At 50.4% G+C, this 16495-nt stretch overlaps 1 protein-coding gene across 1 annotated transcript in view; it reads left to right on the forward strand.

Moving 5' to 3' along the window:
* Positions 1–16495, forward strand: part of trpm4a (transient receptor potential cation channel, subfamily M, member 4a) — a 75988-nt gene that overhangs the window by 7286 nt on the left and 52207 nt on the right. The window contains exons 2-6 of the mRNA XM_070862346.1: positions 5639–5706; positions 7590–7767; positions 12659–12839; positions 13982–14148; positions 16285–16462. Coding sequence (XP_070718447.1) covers positions 5639–5706; positions 7590–7767; positions 12659–12839; positions 13982–14148; positions 16285–16462 — 772 coding nt within the window. The remainder of the gene's footprint in view (positions 1–5638; positions 5707–7589; positions 7768–12658; positions 12840–13981; positions 14149–16284; positions 16463–16495) is intronic.

Here is a 16495-nt window from a genome sequence, read left to right on the forward strand (position 1 = left end):
CCCCTGTGCTCGCTGACCTACATTAGCTCCCGGCTAAGCAACGCCTCGATTTCAAAATTCTCATCCTTGTTTCCAAATCCCTCCATGGCCCTCGCCCCCTCCCTATCTCTGTAATCTCCTCCAGCCTCACCAAGATGTCTGCGCTCCTCTAATTCTGCCCTCTTGAGCATCCCTGATTATAATCGCTCAACCATTGGAGGCCGTGCCTTCTGTTGCCTGGGCCCCAAGCTCTGGAACTCCCTCCCTAAACCTCTCCGCCTCTCGACCTCTCTTTCCTCTTTAAGATGCTCCTTAAAACCTCCTCCTTTGACCAATGAGCACCTGCGCTAATTTCTACTTATGTGGCTCGGTGTCAAATTTTTTTGTCTCATAATTGAAGCACCTTGGAATGTTTTGCTACATTAAAGGCCCTATATAAATACAAGTTGTTGTTGGGTGGTAGGTCAGTATTGTTACAGGTTCGATCTTTCACTCTTATGTCAAGTCCCTGCCTTCAGTTCCTCTAGACTCCGATTCCCTTTTGTGCAAGGAAAAGGGACCCCTTCTGAGTCAGGACATTGATAGGTTAATCAGCACAGCACCATGTCCACAATTAGTTCCTCTAATTCTGCCCTCTTGAGCATCCCTGATTATAATCGCTCAACCATCAGTTGCCGTGCCTCCATGGCCCTCGCCCCTCCCTATCTCTGTAATCCCCTCCAGCCTCACAACCCCCCGAGATGTCTGCACTCCTCTAATTCTGGCCTCTTGAGCATCCCTGATTATAATCGCTCAACTATCGGTGGCCGTGCCTTCTGTTGCCTGGGCCCCAAGCTCTGGAACTCCCTCCCTAAACCTCTCCGCCTCTCTACCTCCTTAAAACCTACTTCTTTGACCAAGCTTTTGGTCACCTGTCGTAATTTCTTCTTATGTCGTTCGGTGTCAAATTTATTAATTTTGTCTTATAACGCTTCTGTGAAGCGCCTTGGGACGTTTTACTATGTTAAAGGCGCTATATAAATACACGTTGTTGTATCATTCAAACAGTCAAAGTTTCAATCTCCAATATTCTTTGCAACTAGTAACTGAAAGTTCTCAAAGAAAATGAAAACAACATATTTTGTTGCCTCAATAATGTTTCCCCCGGGTATTACTTGCTGCATTGTCCGGGAGAGTAATCTTTCATTCCTGGAGACTGCAGGCCAATCCCACGGAGGCCACAGAATGGATGGTGTGGGAAGTGGGACAAATGTCACTCTAGGGCAGTCGCCCGCAACTCTTTGCGGCTGGCACATTCATGGGGCTTATCAGAGGGAGTTTTACTCTGCATCGAACTGTACTCGATGTCCATGCTGACACTCAAACGGAAAATATAACAGCAGGGTAAGGGTCACTCACTGTGTAACTGGACAGAGTTCCTGTTTATCCAGCAGGGTAAGGGTCACTCACTGTGTAACTGGACAGAGTTCCTGGTTATCCAGCAGGGTAAGGGTCACTCACTGTGTAACTGGACAGAGTTCCTGGTTATCCAGCAGGGTAAGGGTCACTCACTGTGTAACTGGACAGAGTTCCTGTTTATCCAGCAGGGTAAGGGTCACTCACTGTGTAACTGAACAGAGTTCCTGTTTATCCAGCAGGGTAAGGGTCACTCACTGTATAACTGGACAGAGTTCCTGTTTATCCAGCAGGGTGAGGGTCACTCACTGTATAACTGGACAGAGTTCCTGTTTATCCAGCAGAGTAAGGGTCACTCACTGTGTAACTGGACAGAGTTCCTGTTTATCCAGCAGGGTAAGGGTCACTCGCTGTGTAACTGGACAGAGTTCCTGTTTATCCAGCAGGGTAAACGCTCCGTGATTTGCCGACATACCAAAATTCCCTGGATTCTGGGGAGGTCCCAGCAGATTGGAAAACTGCAAATGTAACGTCACTATTTAAAAAAGGAGACAGACTAAAAGCAGGAAAATATAGACCAGTTAGCCTAACATCTGATGTTGGGAAAATGTTGGAGTCCATTATTAAAGAAGCAGTAGCAAGACATTTGGAAAAGCATAATTCGGTCAGGCAGAGTCAGCATGGATTTATGAAAGGGGAAGTCATGTTTGACAAATTTGCTGGAATTCTTTGAGGATGTAACGAACAGGGTGGATAAAGGGGAACCAGTGGATGTGGTGTATTTGGACTTCCAGAAGGCATTTGACAAGGTGCCACATAAAAGGTTACTGCACAAGATAAAAGTTCACAGGGTTGGGGGTAATATATTAGCATGGATAGAGGATTGGCTAACTAACAGAGAACAGAGAGTCAGGATGAATGGTTGATTCTCCAGTTGACAATCAGTAACCAGTGGGGTGCCGCAGGGATCAGTGCTGGGACCCCAACTATTTACAATCTATACTAACGACTTGGAAGAAGGGACTGAGTGTAACGCAACTAAGTTTGCTGACGATACAAAGATGGGAGGAAAAGCAATGTGTGAGGAGGACACAGAAAATCTGCAAAAGGACATAGACAGGCTAAGTGAGTTGGCAAAAATTTGGCAGATGAAGTATAATGTTGGAAAGTGTGAGGTCATGCACTTTGGCAGAAAAAAAATCGAAGAGCAAGTTATTACTTCAATGGAGAAAGATTGCAAAGTGCTGCAGTGCTGCAGGACCTGGGGGTACTTGTGCATGAAACACAAAAGGTACAGCAAGTGATCAGGAAGGCCAATGGAATCTTGGCCTTTATTGCAAAGGGGATGGAGTATAAAAGCAGGGAAGTCTTGCTACAGTTATACAGGGTATTGGTGAGGCCACACCTGGAATACTGCACGCAGTTTTGGTTTCCATAATTACGAAAGGATATACTTGCTTTGGAGGCAGTTCAGAGAAGGTTCACTAGATTGATTCTGGGGATGAGGGGGTTGACTTATGAGGAAAGGTTGAGTAGGTTGGGCCTCTACTCATTGGAATTCAGAAGAATGAGAGGTGATCTTATCAAAATGTATAAGATTATGAGGGGGCTTGACAAGGTGGATGCAGAGAGGATGTTTCCACTGATAGGGGGAGACTAGAACTAGAGGGCATGATTTTAGAATAAGGGGCCACCCATTTAAAACTGAGATGAGGAATAATTTCTTCACTCAGAGGATTGTAAATCTGTGGAATTTGCTGCCTCAGAGAGCTGTGGAAGCTGGGTCATTGAATACATTTAAGACAGAGATAGACAGTTTCTTAACCGATAAGGGATTAAGGGGTTATGGGGAGCGGGCGGGAAAGTGGACCTGAATCCATGATCGGATCAGCCATGATCGTATTAAATGGCGGAGCAGGCTCGAGGGGCCGCATGGCCCACTCCTGCTCCTATTTCTTATGTTCTTCTGTAAGGGTCACTCACTATGTAACTGGACAGAGTCCCAATTTATTCAGCAGGGTAAACGAGGGCAGCAAGCTCTGTGATTTGCCGACATATGTGGCTGGTGGGAGGAGCGACCTGCATGAGCCCAGATAATCGGCCCCTGCGGTTCAACAGAACAGAGTCCCTGTTTAATCGGCTATATCAGGGTTGGAATGTTGCTGGGCACAATCTGAGTTTCTATAGATTCAGCCGCTCCCTGCTACAAATGAGCCTTAACCTGTGACCGAGTTAAGCAGCACGTTTTGCACTTCAAAAAAATAGTGTGGAATACAATTCTGGCAATTGGACCGTTCCCAGAAACTCCTGCATGGGTGTGGATCAGCCCTGGGTCTCAGTTGGTTGTGTGCTTGTGTGGGCACGCCCAGCCCTGTGTGTTCTGTAAGAACATAAGAACATAAGAAATAGGAGCAGGAGTAGGCCATTCGGCCCCTCGAGCCTGCTCCAACATTCAATAAGATCATGGCTGGTCATTGACCTCAACGCCACTTTGCTGCACAATCCCCATAATCCCATGATTCCCTTAATATCCAAGATTTATCGATCTCTGTTTTGAATATACTCAAAGACTGAGCACCCGCAGCTCTCTGGGGCAGAGAACTCCAAAGATTCACCACCCTCTGAGTGAAGAAATTCCTCCTCATCTTTGTCCTCCTCTACCGTCAGCCGTGGCTCAGTGAGCAGCACTCTCGCCTCTGAGTCAGAAGGTTGTGTGTTCAAGTCCCACTCCAGAGAACGGAGCACAAAAGAAATCTAAGCTGGCACTTCAGTGCAGAGCTGAGGTGCCGTCTTTCAGATAGAAACATAGAAAATAGGAGCAGGAGTAGGCCATTCGGCCCTTCGAATCTGCATCGCAATTTAATGAGATATTAAACCGAGGCCCCTTCTGCTCTCTAAAAGATACCTCGGCACTATTTCGAAGAAGAGCAGGGGAGTTATCCCCAGTGTCCTGGGGCCAATATTTATCCCTCAATCAACATAACAAAAAAACAGCTTATCTGGGTCATTACCACATTGCTGTTTGTGGGAGCTTGCTGTGTGCAAATTGGATGCTGCATTTCCCACATTACAACAGTGACTACACTCCAAAAGTACTTCATTGGCTGGAATGCACTTTGGTTGTGAAAGATGCTATCGAAATGCAAGTAAGAACTTAAGAAATAGGAGCAGGAGTCGGCCATTCGGCCCCTCGAGCCTGCTCCGTCATTCAATAAGATCACGGCTGATCTTCTACCTCAACTCCATTTTCCTGCCCGATCCCCATATCCCTTGATTCCCCTTAGTATCCAAGAATCTATCGATCTCTGTCTTAAATATACTCAAAGACTGAGCCTCTGGGGTAGAGAATTCCAAAGATTCACCACCCTCTGAATGCAGAAATTGCTCCTCATCTCAGTCCTAAATGGCCGACCTCTTTTCTTTCTTTATTGATCGTTAACATTGCAACTACACCATTAACCGGTCACCTCCCAATACCTGCTGATTGTATGAAGTAATAAAGGGAGTGCATGTCCACAGATCCCTGAAGGTAGCAGGCCAGGTAGATAAGGTGGTTAAGAAGGCAGACGGGATACTTGCCTTTATCGGCCGAGGCATAGAATACAAGAGCAGGGAGGTTATGCTTGAACTGTATGCAACACTAGTTAGGCCGCAACTAGAGTACTGCGTGCAGTTCTGGTCACCACATTACAGGAAAGATGTGATTGCACTAGAAAGGGTACAGAGGAGATTTACGAGGATGTTGCCTGGACTGGAGAATTTTAGCTATGAGGAAAGATTGGAGATGCTGGGATTGTTTTCTTTGGAACAGAGGAGGCTGAGGGGAGACCTTATTGAAGTGTATAAAATTATGAGGGGCCTAGATAGAGTGGATAGGACGGACCTGTTTCCCTTAGCAGAGGGGTCACTAGCCAGGGGGCACAGATTTAAAGTAATTGGTAGGAGGTTTAGAGGGGATTTGAGGGGAAATGTCTTCACCCAGAGGGTGGTGGGGGTCTGGAACTCACTGCCTGAAAGGGTGGTAGAGGCAGATACCCTCACCACATTTAAAAAGTACTTGGATGTGGACTTGAAGTGCCGTAACCTACAGGGCTACGGACCGAGAGCTGGAAAGTGGGATTAGGCTGGATAGCTCTTTGTCGACTGACGCGGACATGATGGGCCGAAATGGCCTCCTTCCGTGCTGTAAATTTCTGTGAATCTATAATGAAGTATGCAGTAGTGCAATCAGCTCGGTTAATATCAGTGTGTTTCTGTTCACCAGAGCTGGATACCCAAGGTGATCAAGAAGAAAACATGTTCCACCTTCCTCGAGGACACGACCACCCAAAGGTAAAGGACCAACAGAGGCCACAGGAGCAGGGATATTCAGAATAATGAGGGGGTGGTGGGCGAGAGAGTCCATTAGATTCCTGGGATGAGATGGTTGTCTTATGAGCAGTGATCGTGTAGACTGGGCCTATACTCTCTGGAGTTTAGAAGAATGAGAGGTGATCTCATTGAAACATATACGATTCTGAGGGGGATTGACAGGGTAGATGCAGGGAGGACGTTTCTCCTTAGTTGGAGAGTCTAGAACCAGGGGGCACAGTCTCAGGATAAGGGTTGGCCATTTAGGACTGAGACGAGAAGTAATTTCTTTACTCAGAGGCTTGTGAATCTCTGACATTCTCTACCCCAGATAGCTGTGGATGCTGAATTGTTGAGTATATTCAAGGCTGAGATCGATAGATTTTTGGACTCTAAGGGAATCAAGGGATATGGGGATCGGGCGGGAAAGTGGAGTTGAGGTCGAAGATCAGCCATGATCTTATTGAATGGCGGAGCAGGCTCGAGGGGCCAAATGGCCGACTCCTGCTCCTCGTTCTTATGTTCTTATTGGGCACAGAGGATAACCCCAGGAAACTGTGGGATATACAGACCATACATACTGGGAAAATGTGGGAATGGTGGGGAACATCACTGGTGAAGTGTGGGATATGTAGAGGATTCATATAAGAACATAAGAACATAAGAATTAGGAACAGGAGTAGGCCATCTAGCCCCTCGAGCCTGCTCCGCCATTCAACAAGATCATGGCTGATCCGGCCGTGGACTCAGCTCCACTTACCCGCCCGCTCCCCGTAACCCTTAATTCCCTTATTGGTTAAAAACTCTCTCTCTCTCTCCCTCCCCCCCCACCCCCCCCAGTCTCTCTCTCTCTCCCCCCAGTCTCTCTCTCTCCCTCCCCCCCCAGTCTCTCTTTCTCTCTCTCTCTCTCCCTCCCCCCCCAGTCTCTCTCTCTCTCCCTCCACCCCCCAGTCTCTCTCTCTCTCCGCCCACCCCAGTCTCTCTCTCTCTTCCCCCCCAGTCTCTCTCTCTCTCTCCTTCCCCCCCAAACTCTCTCTCCCTCTCCCTCTCCCTCTTCCTCCCCCCCCAGTCTCTCTCTCTCCCCCCCCTCCAGTCTCTCTCTCTCTCTCCCTCCCCCCCCAGTCTCTCTCTCTCTCTCTCTCTCTCTCTCTCTCCCCCCAGTCTCTCTCTCTCTCTCTCTCTCTCTCTCTTTCTCCCCCCCAGTCTCTCTCCCCCCCCCCAGTCTCTCTCTCTCTCTCTCTCTCTCTCTCTCTCTCTCCCCCCCAGTCTCTCTCCCTCTCTCCCCCCCAGTCTCTCTCTCTCTCCCTCCCCCCCAGAATATATGGAATATATAGTGGGATTATAGAATCAATGCACAATGGAAACATCGGGGATACAAAGAGCACACTGTGGGATACATAGGAAGGGAAGGTTTGATCGCACTGGGGCAAAATTTAAGGTCCTGTAGGATTGTGCACCCTCATCAACAACTTGCATTTATATAGCGCCTTTAACATAGTAAATCTCCGCAAGGCGCTTCAGGGGAGAGTAATCAGACAGAATTTGACACCCAACAACATAAGGACAGGTGACAAAAGCTTGGTCAAAGAGGTCGGTTTTAAGGAGCGTCTTAAGGGAGGAAAGAGATGTAGAGAGGCGGAGAGGTTTAAGGAGAGAATTCTAGAGCTTAGGGCCCAGGCAGCTGAAGGCACGGCCGCCAATGGTGGGGCGATTAAAATCGGGGATTTGCAGGAGGGCAGAATTAGAGGAGTGCCGAGACCTCGGAAGGGGTCTCTTTCTTTCTTTCTTCCCTCCTTCCCTTCCTTCCTTCCCTCCTGTCTGTCACCAGCCCGGCTAACGCACCTCGCCTCCTTCGTCCCGCTCAGCAAGCACGAGCTCTGCCAGTGCGGCTACCCCAAAGACTGCCACATCTCGGTGGCGACGGAGGACAACTTTGGAGCTGCCATCGTCAGCAGATGGAACACGGCTGAGCACACAACGGAGGAGCCGACCGACGCCTTTGGGGACTTGGAGTTCTTTGGGAAAGGGAGGAGACACGGCAAGGTAGGGTTGATGTGGCTTCACTTCCCCCTCGCTGTGAAGCAAGCAATGTGTTTTTAACAATGAAGCTGCACTTGAGGCATCGGTAGCTGATCATCGAATCATGCAATCATACAGCCCATGGTACGCACCCAGAGAGGCTGCAATTTCAGGGCCATTGTATCTGAGGCCAATTTATTTTTTTGGGTGCGTGGCCCTTTTAAGGAGCTGTGGGGCCCATTCAAAGTACCGCGCAGTTTTCCCCTTTTAAAAGCTGGCTGCGCGGGAGCTCCAGAACACTGCTCAGCTGCGCAGCTTAAAGGGGACATTGTCTCTGTCTATTGACACTATGGCGTCAGCCAATGAGCTGCTCTGTATCTATTGACATCGCAGTGTCAACCAATGAGCCGCTCTGAGTCTATTGACACCACTGTGTCAGCCAATAAGCTGCTCTGTATCTATTGACAGTGCAGTGTCAGCCAATGAGCCGCTCTGTATCTATTGACAATGCAGTGTCAGCCAATGAGCCGCTCTGAGTCTATTGACACCACTGTGTCAGCCAATAAGCCGCTCTGTATCTATTGACAGTGCAGTGTCAGCCAATGAGCCGCTCTGTATCTATTGACACCACTGTGTCAGCCAATGAGCTGCTCTGTGTCAGGCCTTAATACCCCGAGGCAAGGGAGGGAATATTCAGACAGAATACCTCTGGTGTTATGTCCATTAACTATTGTATCTTAACAAACAGCATTCATATAATTTATAGTCTTTAATGCTGGGCGGGATCGGTTGGTAATTAGTACATATTGAGTGCTCCTTTCTCTGGCACAGGGAACGGGTCATTAACTTGTGGCCATCCTTTTATTATTCTTTCTTTGTCTGTCCCAAAGGTCTTCTCATGTTCTGTTCTAATAACTTAATGCAAACATAATGTTTTGTTAAACCAGTGGCGTACAATTGGGAGGATGTCAAACTGAGAGCTGTCTCCCTCAGCACTGCACTGGGAGAGTCAGCTTAGATTTATGTGCTCAAGTCTCTGGAGTGGGGCTTGAACCCACAACCTTCTGACCCAGAGGCCGAGAGTGGTACCCATATCTGGCCAAGGAGATGCAAGGGAACAATTCAAGCCCTTAGTGGAGGAATTCTTCTGTGGCTCGGTGGGTAGCACTCTTGCCTCGGAGTCAGAAGGCTGTGGGTTCAGGTCCCACTCCAAAGACTTGAGCACAAAATCCAAGTCTGACACTCCCAGTACACTGCTGAGGGAGTGCTGCACTGTCGGAGGTGCCGTTTTCAGATGAGACGTTAAACCGTGGCCCTCTGCTCTCTCAGGTGGACATAAAAGATCCCGTGGCACTATTTGAAGAGCAGCAGGGAGTTCTCCCTGGTGTAGGGCAGAGGCAGTCTACCTAAGGTCCTGGGGCCCAACATTTACTCCTTAACCAACATCACTAAAACAGATGATCACATTGCTGTTTGCGGGAGTTTGCTGTGTGCAAATTGGCTGCTGTATTTGGTACGAGACTACACTTCAAAAGTACTTCATTGGCTTTTATAAACTGCGGAGATAACTCCCCTGCTCTTCTTCGAAATAGTGTCATGGGATCTTTTTATGTCCACCTAGAGAGGGCAGACGGGGCCTCAGTTTAACGTCTCATCCAAAAGACGGCACCTCCGACAGTACAGCACTCCCTCAGCGCTGCACCGGGAGTGTCAGACTAGATTTTTGTGCTCAAGTCTCTGGAGTGGGGACTTAGACATAGGCATAGAAAATAGGTGCAGGAGTAGGCCATTCGGCCCTTCGAGCCTGCACCGCCATTCAATGAGTTCATGGCTGAACATGCAACTTCAGTACCCCATTCCTGCTTTCTCGCCATACCCCTTGATCCCCCTAGTAGTAAGGACTACATCGAACTCCTTCTTGAATATATTTAGTGAATTGGCCTCAACAACTTTCTGTGGTAGAGAATTCCACAGGTTCACCAATCTCTGGGTGAAGAAGTTTCTCTTCATCTCGGTCCTAAATGGCTTACCCCTTATCCTTAGACTGTGACCCCTAGTTCTGGACTTCCCCAACATTGGGAACATTTTTCCTGCATCTAACCTGTCTAAACCCATCAGAATTTTAAACGTTTCTATGAGATCCCCTCTCATTCTTCTGAACTCCAGTGAATGCAAGCTCAGTTGATCCAGTCTTTCTTGATATGTCAGTCCCGCCATCCTGGGAATCAGTCTGGTGAACCTTCGCTGCACTCCCTCAATAGCAAGAATGTCCTTCCTCAAGTTAGGAGACCAAAACTGTACACAATACTCCAGGTGTGGCCTCACCAAGGCCCTGTACAACTGCAGTAAGACCTCCCTGCCCTTGTACTCAAATCTCCTCGCTATGAAGGCCAACATGCCATTAGCTTTCTTAACTGCCTGCTGTACCTGCATGCCAACCTTCAATGACTGATGTACCATGACACCCAGGTCTCGTTGCACCTTCCCTTTTCCTAATCTGTCACCATTCAGATAATAGTCTGTCTCTCTGTTTTTACCACCAAAGTGGATAACCTCACATTTATCCACATTATACTGCATCTGCCATGCATTTGCCCACTCACCTAACCTATCCAAGTCACTCTGCAGCCTCATAGCATCCTCCTCGCACCTCACACTGCCACCCAACTTAGTGTCACCAGCAAATTTGGAGATACTGCATTTAATCCGCTCGTCTAAATCATTAATGTACAGTGTAAACAGCTGGGGCCCCAGCACAGAACCTTGCGGTACCCCACTAGTCACTGCCTGCCATTCTGAGTCACTGCCTGCCATTCTGAGTCACTGCCTGACATTCTTGACCTCTTGATCTTCTGAATCAGAGGTGAGGGTGCTACCTGTGATATATTCTTACGACATCACTAACAAACAAACTCTACAAGGTGGCTCAAATACAGAAACCCGTCATCATGACCCTTTATTGTATTGACATCAGTAGTTGCAGTACATCAGTAGTCCAGTAGTGGGAGCTCCAATACACGGCCCACTGAGCCACGGCTGATATAAGAACATAAGAAATAGGAGCAGGAGTCGGCCATAAGGCCCCTCGAGCCTGCTCCGCCATTTAACAAGATCATGGCTGATCTGATCATGGACTCAGCTCCACTTCCCCGCCCGCTCCCCATAACCCTTCACTCCCTTATCACTCAAAAATCTGTCGATCTCCGCCTTAAATATATTCAATATAAGAAATATGACACAGCTGATACGTGAAAAGGAACAATTTGTAGGGCTGTGGGGAAAGAGCAGGGGGGGAGTGGGACTAACAGACACAGGCACGATGGGCCGAATGTCCTACCGTGCCGTATGATTCCAGGATCTACAGCCCAGCCAATCAAAGGGCTCGGTGCTAACCGCTGGACTGAGTCAGAGCTTTCTGGAAGCTTCCGGCTGCTGTTACTTGCTGCTGTCTCATGAACAGCTTTTTGAGCCAACTGGTGCAGAGGGGAGCAGCTCAGACACGCTCAGAAGCGTGTGACTCACAAGCCTGTCAGTCACTCCCCGTTAATAAAAGCAGAAATCGGATAGGATCTTGCAGTACAGAAGGCGGCCATTCGGCCCATCGAGCCTGTGCCGGTTCTCTGAAAGAGCTCTCCGACCAGTCCCACTCCGCCCCCGCTCTTGTCCCCATTAACCCTGCAAGCCTTTCCTTTTCAAACACCAGCAGTGGCTCAGTGGGTAGCACAGTCGCCTCATCCTTAGCTTCAAATCCCTCTGTGGCTTCACCGCGTTAAAAGCGCGATATAAACACGAGTTGTTGTTTTAACATGGTGACACATCCCTAGGCGCTTCCCAGGAGAAATTAGGGCAGGTGACCAAACGATTGGTTTTAAGGCGCGTCTTGAAGGGGGAAAGAGAGGTAGAGAGGTTTCGGGAGGGAGTTCCAGAGCTTGGGGCCCAGGCAACAGAAGGCACGGCCACCGATGGTGGAGCGATTATAATCAGGGATGCTCATGAGGGGCAGAATTAGAGGAGCGCAGGCATCTCGGGGGGTTGTGGGGCTGGAGGAGATTACAGAGATAGGGAGGGGGCGAAGCCATGGAGGGATTTGAAACTAAGGATGAGAATTTGGAAAGCAGGTTGTGGGTTCAAGCCCCACTCCAGGGACTCACCCAGGGACCCTCTATCGTGAGGAACACTCAAATTCACTTAAACAAAAAGGAGAGAGGCAGCCTCAAAAAACACAATCATCATCATCATCATCATCATAGGCAGTCCCTCGGAATCGAGGAAGACTTGCTTCCACTCTAAAATGAGTCCTTAGGTGGCTGAACAGTCCAATACAAGAGCCACAGTTCCTGTCACAGGTGGGACAGACAGTGGTTGAGGGAAAGGGTGGGTGGGGAGTCTGGTTTGCCGCACGCTCCTTCCGCTGCCTGCGCTTGATTTCTGCACGCTCTCGGCGACGAGACTCGAGGTGCTCAGCGCCCTCCCGGATGCACTTCCTCCACTTAGGGCGGTCTTTGGCCAGGGACTCCCAGGTGTCGGTGGGGATGTCGCACTTTATCAGGGAGGCTTTGAGGGTGTCCTTGTAACGTTTCCTCTGCCCCCACCTTTGGCTCGTTTGCCGTGAAGGAGTTCCGAGTAGAGCGCTTGCTTTGGGAGTCTCGTGTCTGGGGCATGTGGACAAGGTGGCCCGCCCAGCAGAGCTGGTCGAGTGTGGTCAGTGCTTCGATGCTGGGGATGTTGGCCTGGTCGAGGACGCTAACGTTGGTGCGTCTGTCCTCCCAGGGGATTTGCAGGATCTTGCGGAGACATCGTTGGTGGTATTTCTCCAGCGACTTGAGGTGTCTACTGTACATGGTCTATGTCTCTGAGCCGTACAGGAAGCCAAACCAGAGGCTACAGTGTTGACGTTCCCAAATCTTCTCCGCAGTTTGTTCGGCTTTCCTCGGACACAGATCCCGCGATCGTCTACACCCTGATCACCCAATTCTGGGGAATCCCACCTCCCAACCTGGTGGTGTCTGTTGTGGGCGGAGAAGGAAACTTGAAGATGAAGACATGGCTGAAGGACATTCTCCGACGAGGACTGGTCAAAGCAGCACAAAGTACAGGTGAGGCCCCCATGTGGAGCAAATGGCCCAGTTTGGGTCCCGGGCCAGGACCACTGGGCTCCAGACCTCGTGACAGCCTTTGGTGAGGTGTGAGTGACTGCCCTCGACATCAAGGCAGCATTTGACCGAGCATGGTATCAAGGAGCCCATGTATGCACCTGTGTGTATGCTCACGGGTTTGTAGAACTGTTGAAATAGCCCTCTGTGCCTTTCAGTTCTGCGCGGAGGGGTTTCCTGTACGGGCTGCTCCTGCACACTCTCCGCCTTGCCATCCTCGTCTGCCGTCCGGACATGCCATGGCGTACCATCTTGCCGTCCAGAGGAGGCGGGGGTCCTCGATGGAGTGCACTCTACGCGGGAGTCCTCCCACTATTTATTGGGGACTTGGCCTGGAGGGTGGTGCACGGAGCAGTCCCGTGCAACAAATTTTTAAGCCGGTTCACGGGCTCCCAGGCCGCCTGCAATTTCTGCGGTCTGGAAGAGTCCGTGTTCCACGTTTTTATGGAGTGTGGGAGGTTGCAGCCCCTGTTTCATTATTTAAAGGGGCTGCTCCTCAATTTCTGGCTGCACTTCAGTCCCACACTCCTGATCTTTGGGCACCCTGTGCGGAGGGGAGCGGGTAGGTCCGAGGACCTCCTCGTAGGACTGCTCCTGGGCACGGCCAAGGGGGCCATCAGCCGGTCCAGGCAGCGGGCGGTCGAGGGGGTCGTTCAGACCGACTGCCTGTCTCTCTTCCGTGCGTACATCCGGGCCAGGGTGTCTTTAGAGATGGAGCACGCGGTGTCCACCGGTACGCTCGCGGCCTTCCGCGAGAGGTGGCCGCTGGAGGGACTGGAGTGATTCATCACCCCCAGCAACCAAATTTTAATTTGATTTAAGTTCTGGTAAAACGTTAATTGGTTTAATTGTCGGTTTTAGTTCCCCCCCGTTAATAAGGGGGCACTTGATTAATAGTTTCCCACTAAAATAGTTGTAGAGCTGTTGATTTGGGAGTGGAGTTGAGGCCAGGATTGAATGGCGGAGCAGGCTCGAGGGGCCGAATGGCCGAGTCCCGCTCCTATTTCTTATGTTAACTGGCTGCCACTTCCTCTGTCATTGTTAAGCCTCCAGTTGTTAATCGCCAATGTCGATCTGCCTCACAGGAGCATGGATTATGACAAGTGGACTCCAAGTCGGGATCGGCAAGTACGTGGGTGAAGCGGTGCGCGACCATGCCACGGCGAGCACGCAGTCGACTGCGAAGGTGGTTGCCATGGGGATTGCGCCTTGGGGAATCGTGTACGACAAAAAACGTCTGGTGAACCCCAAGGTAACGCTGACACAGCGGGTGCGTAGGGAGGTGACTGTGTCGACATGACTGTGTGTGTGTGTGTGTGTGTGTGTGTGTGTGTGTGTGTGTGTATGGGATGCACGGCGTATGAATGGGGAGCTGATCGAGTGTGGTCAGTGCTTCAATGCTGGGGATGTTGGCCTGGCTGAGGACGCTAACATTGGTGCGTCTGTCCTCCCGGGGGATTTGTAGGATCTTGCGGAGAAATTGTTGGTGGTATTTCTCCAGCGGCTTGAGGTGTCTGCTGTGTCTGGGCAGGGCCACATTGTTCACATGCCCCGACACGAGACTCCCAAAGCAAGCGCTCTACTCGGAACTCCTTCACGGCAAGCGAACCCAAGGTGGGCAGAGGAAACGTTGCAAGGATACCCTCAAAGCCTCCCTGATAAAGAGCAACATCCTCACCGACACCTGGGAGTCCCTGGCCAAAGACCAGTCCGCCCTGAGTGGAGGAAGAGCATCCGGGAGGGCGCTGAACGCCTCGAGTCTCATCGCCGAGAGCGTGCAGAAACCAAGCGCAGGCAGCGGAAAGAGCGTGCGGCAAACCAGTCCCACCCTCCCTTTCCTTCAACCACTGTCTGTCCCACCTGTGACAGGGACTGTGGCTCTCGTATTGGACTGTTCAGCCACCTAAGGACTCATTTTAAGCGTGGAAGCAAGTCTTCCTCGACTCCGAGTGACTGCCTATGATGATGATGATGATGATGAATGGGGATATTTGTGCATGTGTGAGCGGGACCAGTGGTGGGTCAGGGCCACTAAGGGAGCGGAGGCGCGGCAGACTGGCCCAGAGCGAGGCTCCGACCCGTGAAGAGCTATCAGCGGCAGGTCGGGGCCTATCACGACAGGACGCAGCACGAGCCAATCTGGGAGGGCGACGGCTCTGAAGAGTGCGACTGGGTTGGACGTCACTATAACCCAGGCCGGTGATTGGAGCGTGGGCAGGTACAGCAGGAGGGGCGAAAGAGCGGCGAGAGATTGTAGAGGGATGTGATCAGGGCCCAGGAGAGGCGCGAGTTCGGGGCCCAGCTGAGGCGAGGGCCCAGAGGCAGCACGGGCCAGTCCACACTGCGATATGTGTCCGCACTAGGTCCGTGCAGCAGGGCTGGTCTCCAGTCATCTTGGTTAACCCTTGCCACTGGACCAAGACCTAGCTCTGTCAAGCCCCGTGTGGTGGCTGATGTGCAACGGCCGCCCCACGTTAAAAAAATCCACCCACAGGCATCTTCCACCCTTCAGGAAGTAGTTCGGGATCTGGAATATTAGGTCCTTCACTGAAACACCTATGAACTCATTGAACTCGTCCCTTTATAGTGTGGAAGCAAGTCATCCTCGATCCGAGGGACCGTCTCAGAGAAGAGAGTAAGTGAGTACATGATTATCTGTGTGTGTGTCTGCGAATGTATGCCTGTATATGTGTAGCTGTGTCTTTGTGTGTGTATCTGTATGTGTATCTGCGCGTGAGTGAGAATTCATATGTATCTGCGCGTGTGCGTGTGTCTGTGTGTGTGTAGCCTCCTCGCCTCTGAGTCAGAAGGTTGTGGGTACAAGCCCCACTCCAGAGACTTGAGCACACAAATCCAGGCTGACACACCCAGTGCAGTGCTGAGGGAGTGCCGCACTGTCGGAGGTGCCGTCTTTCAGATGACACGTTAAACCGAGGCCCCGCCTGCCCTCTCGGGTGGACGCAAAATATCCCACCGGCACTATTTATGAAGAAGAGCAGCCGGTGTCCTGGGCCCAATATTTATTCCCTCAACCAACATCACCAAAAACAAATTATCTGTTCATTGTCATGTTGCTGTTTGTGAGAGCTTGCTGTGCGCAAATTGGCTGCCGCGTTACCCACATTACAATAGTGACTACACTCCAAAAAGTACTTCATTGGCTGTAAAGCGCTTTTGGGATGTCCGGTGGTCGTGAAAGGCGCTATATAAATACAAGTCTTCCTTTTTTTTTGTATGTGTGTATTTGAGTGTGTGTGTGTGTCGATCAGTATATCCACGTATGTATTTGTTTGTGTGCGCCTGTTTATGTTTGAGTCCGTGCATTTGTGTATCTATAAGCCGGGGATTGGCTCTCACTTTAATTAAACCCGCATTGGCTCTTGCACAGGGCTCCTTCCCTGTGAAGTACGCAGTGAGCGGTGATAAGGAGGCGCTACATGCACTGGACGATAATTACTCTGCATTCCTTCTGGTGGACGACGGCAGCAACAATCGGATGGGTGGAGAAATCCAGTTCCAAGCCCGGCTGGAAGAACATATATTGACGCAGAAGACGGGTATCGGAGGTGGGTATCGGCGGGATGAGATGACTTGTTCTT

This window comes from Pristiophorus japonicus, chromosome 19 (assembly GCF_044704955.1).
Source record: "Pristiophorus japonicus isolate sPriJap1 chromosome 19, sPriJap1.hap1, whole genome shotgun sequence".
Taxonomy (NCBI): domain Eukaryota; kingdom Metazoa; phylum Chordata; class Chondrichthyes; family Pristiophoridae; genus Pristiophorus; species Pristiophorus japonicus.